Source organism: Momordica charantia (genome assembly GCF_013281855.1).
Source record: "Momordica charantia cultivar OHB3-1 chromosome 2 unlocalized genomic scaffold, Mcharantia_2.0 BLBB01000002.1, whole genome shotgun sequence".
Classification (NCBI taxonomy): Eukaryota; Viridiplantae; Streptophyta; class Magnoliopsida; order Cucurbitales; family Cucurbitaceae; genus Momordica; species Momordica charantia.
The window spans coordinates 5,030,541-5,043,331 of NW_028275160.1; the positions used below are offsets into that span (position 1 = coordinate 5,030,541).

Below are 12,791 nucleotides of genomic sequence, written 5' to 3' on the forward strand. Positions count from 1 at the left end.
TAGTTGTGAGTTTAGGAAGAAGAAGAAGGTTCAGTGTTTGATTTTATATAGGGAAAATTAGTTATGCATTTTTGGAGGGTCAAGTCTTTGGCGTTGACTCAGAGCGGGGGATGATCTAACGATTCACAAAGACTTGTTCTTCTTTCAAAGTTACCATTTTGGACTTTTTAAACGAAGAAAAATAAACAGAGAAGCTCATAAATTTGTCATTATTACAATGTATGCATTTGCATGCATGGTCGTTTTTTTATTTTTATTTTTAAAGAAATATTCACATATATATATATATATATATATATATATATATATATATATTATTTTTAATAATGTTATATGCATTTTGGAATACTCTCCTAGTGAGAGAATAAGTCCGATTTAATTTTAAAATAATTATCCCATTTGTAATAAAATACATCAAATATTTTATTGATACAAATACTCCCTAATAATCAATGAGAGAAATCATTTGGATGCAACAGTTAGTTTCCACAACCTTGCCTCGTTTAGTTTCGAGAATTAAAATTTTCAGTCTTTTTTACTAAATTACTAAATAAAATCTCACCTCAAACCTTATAATAACTCAATCTTAAAAGGATGTATCTCATTGAAGCTCATCAACCTTATTCTTATTTCCTATTTCCTATTTCCTGAGCTTCACATCTTTATAGTTCTTCTAATAAAAATTTACAACTTTTATTAGTCGGTATGATTTTATTATAAAACTTTTAAATTTCTATTTAATTTTATAGTTAATTAATTTTACTTTTAATTAATATCAATAAAATTTTTAAAATAAAAAAGAATTTACAAACAATCAGTTTAATAATATTTTATATTAAATAATGTTGTTCTAATATAAAATTATTTTTATTGATGTAATTTTATTTTAATATTTAATAAATTGTTATAATAAAAAATATTTACTATTGCTATTGTTGCACTAACCAGGTATTATATTTCTATGGACACATGTCGACATGACATTTCTATATGTTCGTAGGTTTGACATCAAAATATAAAGGTTGAATCGAAATTTACATAGAACCTAAAAAAATTGATAAAATTAAAAAAGATAACCAATAAAATATTACCAAGGTAGACATAATAGTAATAATAAGAAATTTTAATTTATTTAAAAATGATAAAATGTTTATTTTTTTTTATGATTCTTTATCATTTTTGTAATTTTTCTAGAAATATCCACTGACATTGACATATTATTGATATATTTCTTTAAAATTGAAAATACTTTGACTTTTTTCTTTTTGAAAAGATGTACCGTTTCGGTGAGAAATATATGTTAGAAACATACAAAAGAATGCCTATAAGTAAACACTTTAATTGAGAGTAATAGTAGGTATATCATAATTACAAAAAAGATTTGATTTTGACGACCAAGTTGATGCGGTGATTTTAATATCCTCCCAAGGTCTGTACGCCACTTGAAGGTATATATAAAAGTGTGATTGTTCCGTTCCAACTAGACATTCTCGAGAATAGAACCAGTAGAATTACTTCAAAGAATTGAAAACTTGAAAAATATTCAATATAATTGACAAGGTCTCTTTTGAAGTCCCTATGTACCATCAATGCCAACTTAGACTAGTAGTATGTGATATCATATTGGATAGCATTCTATTTGAGCTATTTACTTAAAAAAAATATGAAACAAAATAAGGAAATATTCTAGAAAAGCTAAATAAAATAAATGGGGAGAAAAGGAGATCACCAATATGATAGACAACATTGGGCACATCTTTGGTTTTAGCATCAACCAAATAGAAATGTCAATATATATTATTGTTGAAAATTTGAACCACCAATAACGTGTAAATAATGGGGAGAGTGATGACCAATGTAAACTTAGCTCAGCAAAAATTAACAGGTATTTTTGACCAAAAAATAATCATCTCCCATTTATTGTACGGAGTGGTAACTTTTTATAAATATATATCAATGTTTTTCTTTCATTGCCAACCAATTCCCACCTAGTGCTGTACTTAAAAAATATTTTTTTTCCATACTATTTACATATTTCTTCTTGGTTGCTTTCCTCCATAAACAAAACTCCCACAAATGGTAAAAGAGTCTTTTTATGTGTTATTTTTAATTCTTTTAAAAGAAAGATTTTACAATATTGTTACCAAAATAAATCCCATTTAAGTAAATTATTATTGAACCTGATAGAGATATATGTCTTTAACTAATTTATTTGAGTAATATTATTTTATTTGAATAGTTTATTATTTTTGTTAATGCAAAATTTAATTCATGGCCCAACTATCCCAACAGGGCAACATTTTAAATGAAGACGAGCCTCATTTTATTTATTATATTTTATAAAGCCATGTCAGTTATTAAATTATGCATCTCAAATTCTCAATTATGCTCAAGAATACTTTTCCCAAGAATATTGTGCATAATATGCCATGGAAATTTGACTTTATTAGCCAACATGTGGCTAATTCAGTTTTAATTTTTCTTATTTGTTATTTTTCAAAAAGTTCAAATATGTTTGCTAATTATTCCTTATTTTTGCTCTCTCCTTTTTAATGTTAAGATAATGTAAAATCATTTAACAATTCTTGCTTATTTCTTGATTTAAAAAATTTTAAGTACGCATTAAATTAAAATGTCACTTGGAAATTTACTTCTGTAAACAAACTATTGGAAAAACAACATATGATCGATTTCTGGGTTCTGTTTGTTGAATCTGTTATTAACGAACCAAAAAATGGGGGAAAACGCACTATAAAGTATTAAGTTTGTTAATATTTTGTGACTTAGAAAATAGAAAATAAGAAACATTAATAAAGTAGGTGGCAAGTTTTGATGTCTAAAAATGAGTGCTTACCAGAAACTGTGTGTAGACAATGAGCTTTTTCCATATATTGAAATTCAGATTCCAAATTGGATAAAAGAAAGTCAAATTAATAATGAAATTGTGACTTTTAAATCCATTTTTTTTTCAACTCGTTGATTGAAGAGGAAAATAAAAGAAAGAAAAGTTTACTGAATTAGATCACATGGTGTGAAATTTTGGCAAACTGTACAATTTGCTTTTAGTAGAAAGTCCTCAAGACTACATACCAAATTGTGTGCTCATTCTTTCCCTTCGACAAATTGAAAGAGTAGATTTTTATTAAATATATATTTTAAAATTTAAATAATTATATAGGTAAAATATTTTTAAACGAATAATTACCTATATAGCACTGTTGCGATAATATCATATTTGTCACGGAAAATATTTTGCATGTATATTGTTGATGTGCATTATATGAAGTATATTAGCATACTTTTTCAATGATACAAAAATGGTACATCAATGATATATTCTGTATTGGTATGCCAGTTATATATTTTATCAAATATGTAGAAATGGTGTATCGGTGATATGATTTATTCCATAATAGATATATTTAAATATATCCAAGACTTTAAATGTCGATGTTGATAGAAACGTAGAGGTCTCAATTTTATAGAAATTGTCGATACACACGTCAAGAAATTTCAAACCTCTTGACCTTTCCTAGCCACAACTTTGTCAGTCTCTTAGTCTTTAGTGCCACTTGTTTTAATTATGTGATATTATTAACTTTGCCGTGAAGAAAAAAGGGTTCAAAAATTGAGGGTTTTTAATTTGTTGTCCATTGATTTGGCTATTTAATTTCTTAGTTTTCTGTGGACCTGAAATGCGATCTCCATCACTTGATAATTACTCTTTTGAAAATTTCGCTCAGCCAAAAGCTGATAATTTTGACTTTGAAAATTATGCCACAGATCAATTCTGAATCTTAATTTTTCTAGATTGTTCATAAAGTACTTGCTTTTCGAGTAATAATTTATGCACATAAAATATGTAAATATAGTTTCAATCATAAAGAAAATTTACAACATATCGGCTAAAACTGCGGATTAAAATTTAATAAATGCAAAGTGCGGATTGTTTTGTTTGTATCTTTTTAAAATAATTGAAAAATAGCAGTTCAAAGACATCTTTGAATAATGCTCTAGAAGTTTAGATAAAGATATTCCATCACACATTATTCACCAAGTCAAGATTATTATTATTTATAACCATAGTTTAAGAAAAAGAAAATTACTATATGGTATGCATTTGTATAATAATTCAGATTATACATGAATGATTTGTATATAATGTATAACGCCTTAATAAAAATAAGGGAAAAAGATATTTTGCCTCGTTTAATTAGCTTTCTATTTCTAAGTATTGAATATTAGATTTGTCCAGCAGTGAATTAATAAATTGAACAATAATAACAAACTTAACATAATTGATCAATTGGTTAATGCATATTAAAAAAATATCAAGTTTGAATTCGCACCTTGTACTAAAATTTTTTTGAACAATATATAATAATATTAATAAGAATAAAAAGGAAATGGACAACTTATGAGAGTGAAACTAATTAAATTAATAATTAACTTGAACGAGTTTAAGGTTAGAACTAATAGATGGGCAAATTCGGGTAAGAAAATAATTTTCCCTCCAAATAAACCCAACAATAAGAACAATGGTAAGGTGTAAGATCAAACTTTCAAATTCAAGAAGAAAAAAAAGAAAAGAAATTGATATTTTATTCAAAATGATACACTATAAACCCGTGTTAAACTTTATTTAATTAGTCAAGCAGGAGAAAAAGATGAAAAAAAAAAAAAAGATATTTAGAACAACGAAATATAGAAGTTTAAACTTTTAACTTTAAAGAAAGGAACCAACCGATGCCATTCAGTATTGAATTTGGCAATGGAATTTATATTTAGAATAATAACTTAGAAATATAATTTAAGAGCCACCTCATTAAATTAATAACTTCATTGAGAATTAAGCAAAGTGGATAAGCCTAAAACATTCTTCTTCAATTACAGTTCTAAAATAGATATTAAAGCCAATTCAAAACTAATCACAAGATAAAATAGTGTAAAAAGGACCGAGGACTATTCTTCAGCTCAAATTAAAAAAATATTACTATAATCCCACAAACCTAATCTCTGTCCCTATCTTCTTCTTACATAGTTTCAATCTTAGTAGTTTGTCACCATCCAAATAAAATAAAAAATTATTTTATATTTTAAGTTAAATTATATGCTTTGAATATCAAGTGTTTGGGCATGGTTAGTCCTAATTATCTTTTTTGTTTAATTCACAGTTATTATGTTTTTCCTAGATTCATCCATTTCAAATTAGTTCTATAATTTCTCTTAGTATCGCTCACCAATTAATTATGCTATATATAGGTCATCATAAATATAACTTCTATTATTTCTCTGTCTTTTCTTTTGTTTAGATATGAGGTTGTATTGGTACAACTTCTCCCGTATTTTGTCAAACTCGAGTAAGACTCAATAATTAAGATACAAAATAATTCTCCGTTTGAGTTTAGTATAAAAAGATATCAATTACCATTTTAAAGATCGATATCACTGGAAAAAAACAAAAACCATGAATAACTTCTTCCTAGTTTGAAGAATTCCCTCTAGAGATTAATTTTAAACAACCGAATAAAATATGAAATTGGAGTTAGATTCCTTCTTGGTCAAACATACTTGAAGAGATGAGAAAAAACCGATACAATCCAATAGCTTGTGGACAAAAACATGAAAAGAAAGTCAAAGTCGTTTGGTCAAAATTAAAGTCGTGAGATTATGTCTTGTTTCAGATCATCAATTACAGGAAGAACAACGAAATATATTAAATTAAACAAAAAAGGAGAAAAAAAAAGGAGAAATTTTTAAATTGACAGAGGCCGGCTTCTTTTAGCCTCTTCTTCTCCCCATTATCAAATTTTCTGCGATTCTTTTTGCCGGCTTCAGAATTATTACAGAAATATAAAAATTCTTACATCCATCGTTTTCGTTAAGGTTCTAATTTTTGTGATTTATGGACAACCAGACATATAAAAACAGGAGGTTCTACGTACTGTGTCGTGTCCAAAAACAAAAATTCTAGAGATTATTGTCTAAATTTATGACCTCTTCTTCATTCTTTTGTCTTGGGTTTTCTTGAATGGAAGTTCGTACGTCTAGAAATGGGAAAAGTTTTGAAATTTAGTTGGTTCCATGATGCCAAGGTTTAATTTTGTTTTTGGTAATTCAAACCCTCATTAAAAATGTCATTTTCTTTGATCCAAAATGAAAAGAAGCTAATTAATTCCTTGGTAATCGAACTTATTGGGGGAAAATCGTCATTCAATTTTGGTGGGTTATTTTGAATTTTAGATTTGGGGCGTTGCAAAAGTATAGAAAAAAGAAACTGTAAAAAGTAACTAACAACTTTTCAATTTTGTAAAAATAGTAAAATTTGGATGCGGATGAGAAAGCAAAAGTTAAATATATACTCAAAATAAATATGGAATCCAAATTAGGGTATTAAAAAGTAAATCGATATTTCTTTAGTATTGTAAAAAAATCGACAAAATATAAAAATATTAACAATGATTTACGTGATATTATAATGATATATCTAATATTTTTTATATTTAGCAATATTTTAGCTTCATTAAAAATTCAATTTAGATTTTCTAAGGTTCTTTGTAGAATTAAATCTAAATATTCAGTTGCCACTACGTTCAAAGTTGACTATCCAAATATATATATTTATGTTCAAATTAATTGTGCAATTTTTTTGACTTTTTAGGAGAAATTATTGAGTAAGGTTAATACAATGGGTCTCGTATTTTATTTAATTTGATTTGTAGAAAAATTATGAATACATGTATTATCAGCTTAAAGTAGACAAGTCAATTGTGCTATAGTCTTGTATGCTCCACCTTTTATGGGTCTAAAATTTTGACATTTATATGTCAAAATCTCTCCCAAATTTTATATTAAATCATTCTAGAATTAAAATTTAAAAGAAAAGTTTGAAAAAATTACAATATTGGCCAAGATGAGTTCTTCATTAGAGACATTGAATTTCCTTGGTACTTCCTCCGCAAAGCGTAATGTATTTATCTGTGTCATAATCACTTCTTGGTAGACACCTTATTGGATTATGGGAAAAATACACTTTTAGTTTTTGAGATTTGGAGTAGGTGTCTATTTAGTCCATGAAGTTTTAAAATGAACACTTTTGGTCCTTAAAATTTGAATTTAGTGTCTATGTAGTCCTTTCAAAATAGACACTTTTAGTCCTTGAAGTTTGATAAATAGTTCTAAATGATCCATAAATTTGTCTAATATTAGATGACGTGACACTTTAATTACTGACTAGGTAAAATATATTAATTTAATAATATATTTATGAATGGTTGGACTTTTATTTTTCTGATTTTATTCAAATTATCTCACTTTCTTCTTCCTCCCCTTCTCCCATAAAACTCACCACTGGCCCAACAACGACTCGACGACCTTCGCCGACCACAAAGATAAGACGAAGAAGAATGGAAGGTGGATCTGTCCGAAAACCGCGTCAACCCAGAACAAAAAAATACCGGCTAAAATTATTTTTTAGCCCATCCGTCCCCCTCATCTTTGGGAATAGAATAACCCATCTTCTTCTCCTCCAACACTCTCGCATTTATCCATTGGTCCGCCAAGAACGTCACCAATATCAGTCCTATTTCCCACTCAATCGCCTCCACCACCAAGCTCCACCTTGAGTGCTCACGAACCCACCCACCGACTCGTGGCTCCAACTGCTCCAACCCGAAGGCGATCTCTTCAAGCTCGCATTGGCTCGGTTTGGCCTTGCTCCCGAACGCCATGTAGAACACCGAGCCTCTGGCTTGCTTGTCGAGCCACTCCTTTATCGGCCGCCACGCTGGATTGTGGTCCTCGGTGTCATACTTCGTCCTGGGGAGTTGACCCACTGGGAGAATCGGTTCGCTGTAGATATCTCCAAGTACTGGAATCCAGTGGCGGTCGAATTTGGGGCATCCTCTAACGAACACTACATCGCCATTTTTTTTTGTTCTGGGTTGTCGCGGTTTCTGGCCAGATCCACCTTCCATTCTTCTTCGTCCTATCTTCGTGGCCGACGAAGGTCGTTGGGCAGTTGGTGGGCCAGTGGTGAGTTTTACCGGAGAAGGGGAAGAAGAAAGTGAGATAATTTGAATAAAATGAGAAAATAAAAAATAAAAAATAAAAGCCCAACCATTCATAAATATATTATTAAATTAATATATTTTACCTAGTCAGCAATTAAAGTGCCACATCATCTAATATTAGTCAAACTTAAAAACTATTTCTCAAACTTCAAGGACTAAAAGTGTCTATTTTGAAACTTGAGGGACTACATAGACACTAAATTCAAACTTTAGGGACCAAAAATGTTCATTTTAAAACTTGAGGGACCAAATAGACAGCTACTCCAAACCTCAAGGACTAAAAGTGTATTTTTCCCTTGGACTTTTATGTGTGCCATAAATTCTACATAAAAAATATATATACTAGCTAAGTTAAATTATAAGTTTAGTCTTTGAACTTTTAAGTTGTTTCTAATAGGTTCTCTTAAACATTGAAAAGTGTCTAATAAATCACGAACTTTAAAAAATGTCAAATAGGTCCCTATACTTTTAATTTTGTGTCTAATAGGTGTCGAATTTTCAAAATTTTGTGTCTAATGAGTTTCTGACCTATTTAACATTTTCTATAATAATTTAAAGATATATTGGACATAGAATTGAAAGCTCATAATCATAATAAGTACAAAATTCAATTTTGTGTTTAATTAATCAATATCGAAAAGGTAAGGGACCTATTAAAAATAAAATTGAAATTTTAACGATCTATTAGACAAAATATTAAAACTAAAGCTTTGGACTAATAAGATATTCAAGAACTTATTAGATATAAAATTAAAAATTTAAAAATCTACGCTTTTTAAAGCTCATTGACTAAATTTGTAATGTAACCAAAATATTATACATCTTGGATTGATCTTGAAGATAACATTACTTTCTAAGAAGGGACTTAGACTTTTACTAGAGAACTCTCTCTCCAAGATCAAAACATATAATTAAGTCACCTCAATTTAATTACGTCCTAAAATCCAAGTAATTTATTTGCATATATCAATATGAAAGAAAAAACTACTAATAAATTCAAAAATTTAAGTTGATGAGTTAAGATAAATTTAGATATTTTGTTCTAACGACTAGTGAACTCAAAAGTCTAGGTTAATGAGTTAAGGTAAATTTAATTCATATAGAAATCTCACTGATCTATAAAATATCACTCTCATCCACTTGGAAATGAGGTTTATATAAAAGAAAAATGGTAGACAAAATAATTTCTTGTGGTGGAAAAGTTTAAAACTTTGAATCTGACCTTTACCCATAGTGATGTATTAATTTTGATAGCCAAACATTTGGTTGAACAAAGAAAGACTCTATTCAACATACCATATAGACTATTTTTCACTCGATCTAAAATCAATTTGAAACCAAAAATTCCAATTATATTTTGCTAATTATACTCCCATATTAAACACAGCTGTTTTTTAATATTGAAGATGTGTCAATAAGAATTTAATTAACTTAAAAAGATGTTTCATTAAACTTAATCTGTGAGTAATTCAATAGAAAATTTGATACAAAAATTAAAACCAGAGCATAACTAATTACAACCACCCTTCTAATTTTATTTCATCCTGAGAGAGAAAACTAAGCTACATATTTTTTTTTGTCACCAAACTCTCACAAAAAAGGGTAAAAAGAACCCACAGGAACATAACTCAACGATAATTGACATGTACTATTTTCCTCAAAGTTGAAGGTTCGATCTCCCGTATCCCCAAATTGTTGTCCCAAAAAAAGCAAAAACGATTCGAACCCAAGATTATTTACATAAGAACAGAGATAGTCATGGATCAATGTTAGAAAATTGGTCAAGTACTAATTGGAGATTCTTCCTATCTTTGTATCCAAACAGATCAGTTGCATCCCCATAAAAATTTGAGAGGCTTGATGGTGGTGATTCAATTGTAGAAGAAGAGGGAGCTTGTTCAGAGATGGAGCTGAAATTCATCATCAATGGATTCCATTGATGAGAAACTAGAGGCTTCTTTTCATCAAAATTAATGAAGGAAGAGCTGAAACTAATGTAGGTGCTTTCTCTATCATAAGATTGGTCACTCTGATGATCATCACTGTGTGGATTTGAGTTCATTTCTCCAAATATTGAATGACCATTGGCTGCTGCAATCTCCCTCCAATTTGGTGCAAATTTTGTACATGAAACACTTCTTTTGAAGATTCTACACAATGTCCAGATTTCCTGCAGTTAAACATTGAAGTAGAATGTAAATATTAGTATAAAAAGTAAGAAAGGCTGAGCCTTTTTAGTGGAGAGTTCTAAAACAAATTGTTCTATTTTGTCTGTGATCTCCTATTTCTGAAAGTTGAGTTTATAAACACTAATACCACTCGCGGGTGGTGGTATAGTGGGTTTGTGGTCAAATGGGGATATCTCTTTTGAGTTCGAGCCCCGCAAGCTGCGTACGGGGACTTTTCCCCTATTTAGGAACGAGTCCCGCAAAGTTGGTTATAATGTCCGGTGATCGTGTGGATATCCCGATTATAGGGATCCAACTAAAGAAGCCACCTAACATTAATTTCTAAGTTATAAGGAGAAAAAAAAAGCAACACTCCCCTCGCTCGTGGGTACAACAATTAGCACAAAATCAGCCAACAAAGTAATTATGAAAAGGAATTGATATTGCAAGAGTTGAAACACAGGACTCCATGCGTGATCTTATGTGTTAATTAAACTAAACTGCCACTAAATCCAAAAACTTGAAGTACTATTAGCATAGGGCAAAACTCATTCATGTTGTTTAACACAAATCTACACGACCCGATAGATTCATTGTTGTTTAACACAAATCTATACGACCTGATAGATCAGTAACTCAAATCGAAGCGAATAGAAAAAGAGGGAATATTTTTCTTACAGCTGCTTCTTGGACATTATTTCTGATTCTGGCAAAGAAGGAGCTGTAAGTATTGTGGTTGTTGAGAGAATGAAGGCGAAACTCATGCATCATCCACTCAGTTTTGGTGCCTCTGCCAGCATTTCCCTTGTAATAAACAAGGGTTTTTTTGAGGCCAATGCAGTGGTTGGCTTTGGCTTGTGAGTAAATTGCCTTGTCAATTCCAGTTGCTTTCCAAAACCCTGAACCTGTAACTCTATTTGGTCTTATACTGTTCTTGTATTTCCTTGCCCTTTTGCAGAAGAAATACCACTCTTTGTCCCCCAAATTATTTCCAGCATCTGCCACCAATTTCCACACAAAATTAATTTTAAGTTAAGAACAATATATCAGATGTTGTATATATGTTGTGGTCAAAACTAATTTGAATCATATATTTTGAAAAAAAAATGCTCTAGTTCAGTGAATTGTAGAGAAGATGACAAAAACGTACAGAAATCCATATTAAATAGTATATCACTATTAAAAAAGTTATGAACAAGACAACTCAATGTTTCTTAATATATCCGAAAACATAAAAAGTAAGCAATTGATAGGAACCTTTGGATCTGATCTTATTATATATCTTGACATAGTGGAAGAATGGTATGGCGAACATATCCTTACATTCATCGGTTGAGAGTGAAGAAAGTCAAAATATAAATTTAACCGTTCGAGTGAAATCAAAAAATGGAATCTAGTTAGAATAGTTTCTCAAATCTTGAATCAAATCTAGGTAAATATCAAGATTCACGGATATCATTTCAAAGCTAATTAGGTAACCGTAACTCATTTATATTATAAACTCTGGTTTAATTAACTTCTTCTTATCTTTTCAAATATTAGATCGTCGTAAATTACATGCATATATAAAATAATATAAGTAACGGAATGAATCGTACTAGGAAGGTCCCATGGGTTATGCTTGTAGATATCAATGGACTTGATGAGCTCGGTGCTGGTGGCCTTCTTATCGACCTTTTGCCGGAGATAAAATCCAACGAGCTCTTCATCGGTAGGGTGGAACCGGAACCCTGGAAGCGGGAACTGATAGTCGTCAAGCTCAGGCTCTGCACTGAACATCGTTCAACAACACAATAAAAATGGAGAAGAAGAAGAAGAGAGAGTTGGGTGAGAGTAATTGGGAACTGATTGGAAGGGAGAGCTTTAAATTTATAAGGTTATGGAACCTCAGGGGGTTCTAAAAGTTTGGATCTTTTTTTTTTTAATTGACTGAAAAAATGTATAAAGTAAACACAAATCCTTTCCACCATCACCATGTTCTTGAAAGACTCATTCTTTACAAATAATATATGTTTAATGTTTTGGAGTTTCAGAAGTGGAAATCTAAAATATAGTGTAAGATTTGGCGCTTAGTTCATTTTAGATTTTGTTTCTCTTGAGGAAACTGGCAAGATGTTTCTATTTTCTTCATTTAATAATAATCATAATCGATCTTTTGCTGAATAAATTAGCTGAATTTTTGTTTGTGCTTAAATTGCATTTTTATCCCCTATTCTATTAAGTTTTGCAATTTAGGTCTCGTTTAGTTTGAGGAGACCAGAATTAAGGAATGCGAATCACCTCAAATTTTATAATCACTCCTCCTTTTAAGATGTAATCTCATTCTTTATTTTGTAGCCTCAGACCTTTATAATAATTATTTTGCAACTTTTATCATTTCTTTTTTCAAACTTATAGTTTTTTAATTAATGGTTTCACGAGTCATTCAAAATCAAGCTTTTTTTTTATTATTTGTAATTATGATATATCTTTTATTTCTCTGGAGGGGAGTGCTATTATTTAGCCTCTCCTATTAACCTACCTAATGAAGTGATTGTGATATCTATTTAAA

General features: G+C 29.8%; 2 protein-coding genes across 2 annotated transcripts; both read right to left on the minus strand.

Moving 5' to 3' along the window:
- Positions 1–7,466: 7,466 nt before the first annotated feature.
- LOC111018012 (UDP-glycosyltransferase 91A1-like) lies at positions 7,467–7,976 on the minus strand. The gene has a single exon (XM_022293934.2). The coding sequence runs from the start codon at positions 7,974–7,976 to the stop codon at positions 7,467–7,469; it is 510 nt and encodes a 169-aa protein (XP_022149626.2).
- A 1,589-nt stretch (positions 7,977–9,565) lies between these two features.
- LOC111018094 (transcription factor JUNGBRUNNEN 1-like) lies at positions 9,566–12,255 on the minus strand. The gene is made up of 3 exons (XM_022294043.2): positions 11,839–12,255; positions 10,919–11,238; positions 9,566–10,242 (listed from the first exon to the last, which is right to left on the minus strand). The coding sequence occupies exons 1-3, from the start codon at positions 12,017–12,019 to the stop codon at positions 9,829–9,831; spliced, it is 915 nt and encodes a 304-aa protein (XP_022149735.1). The 5' UTR covers positions 12,020–12,255; the 3' UTR covers positions 9,566–9,828.
- Positions 12,256–12,791: the final 536 nt, after the last annotated feature.

Coding starts and splice junctions, on each gene's coding strand:
- LOC111018012 (XM_022293934.2), bottom strand. CDS start 7,976: ATGGAAGGTGGATCTGGCCAGAAACCGCGACAACCCAGAACAAAAAAA.
- LOC111018094 (XM_022294043.2), bottom strand. CDS start 12,019: ATGTTCAGTGCAGAGCCTGAGCTTGACGACTATCAGTTCCCGCTTCCA. Junction 11,239..11,838: donor TAACCCATGGGACCTTCCTA/GTACGATTCATT, acceptor AATTGGTGGCAG/ATGCTGGAAATAATTTGGGG. Junction 10,243..10,918: donor ATAATGTCCAAGAAGCAGCT/GTAAGAAAAATA, acceptor GTTTAACTGCAG/GAAATCTGGACATTGTGTAG.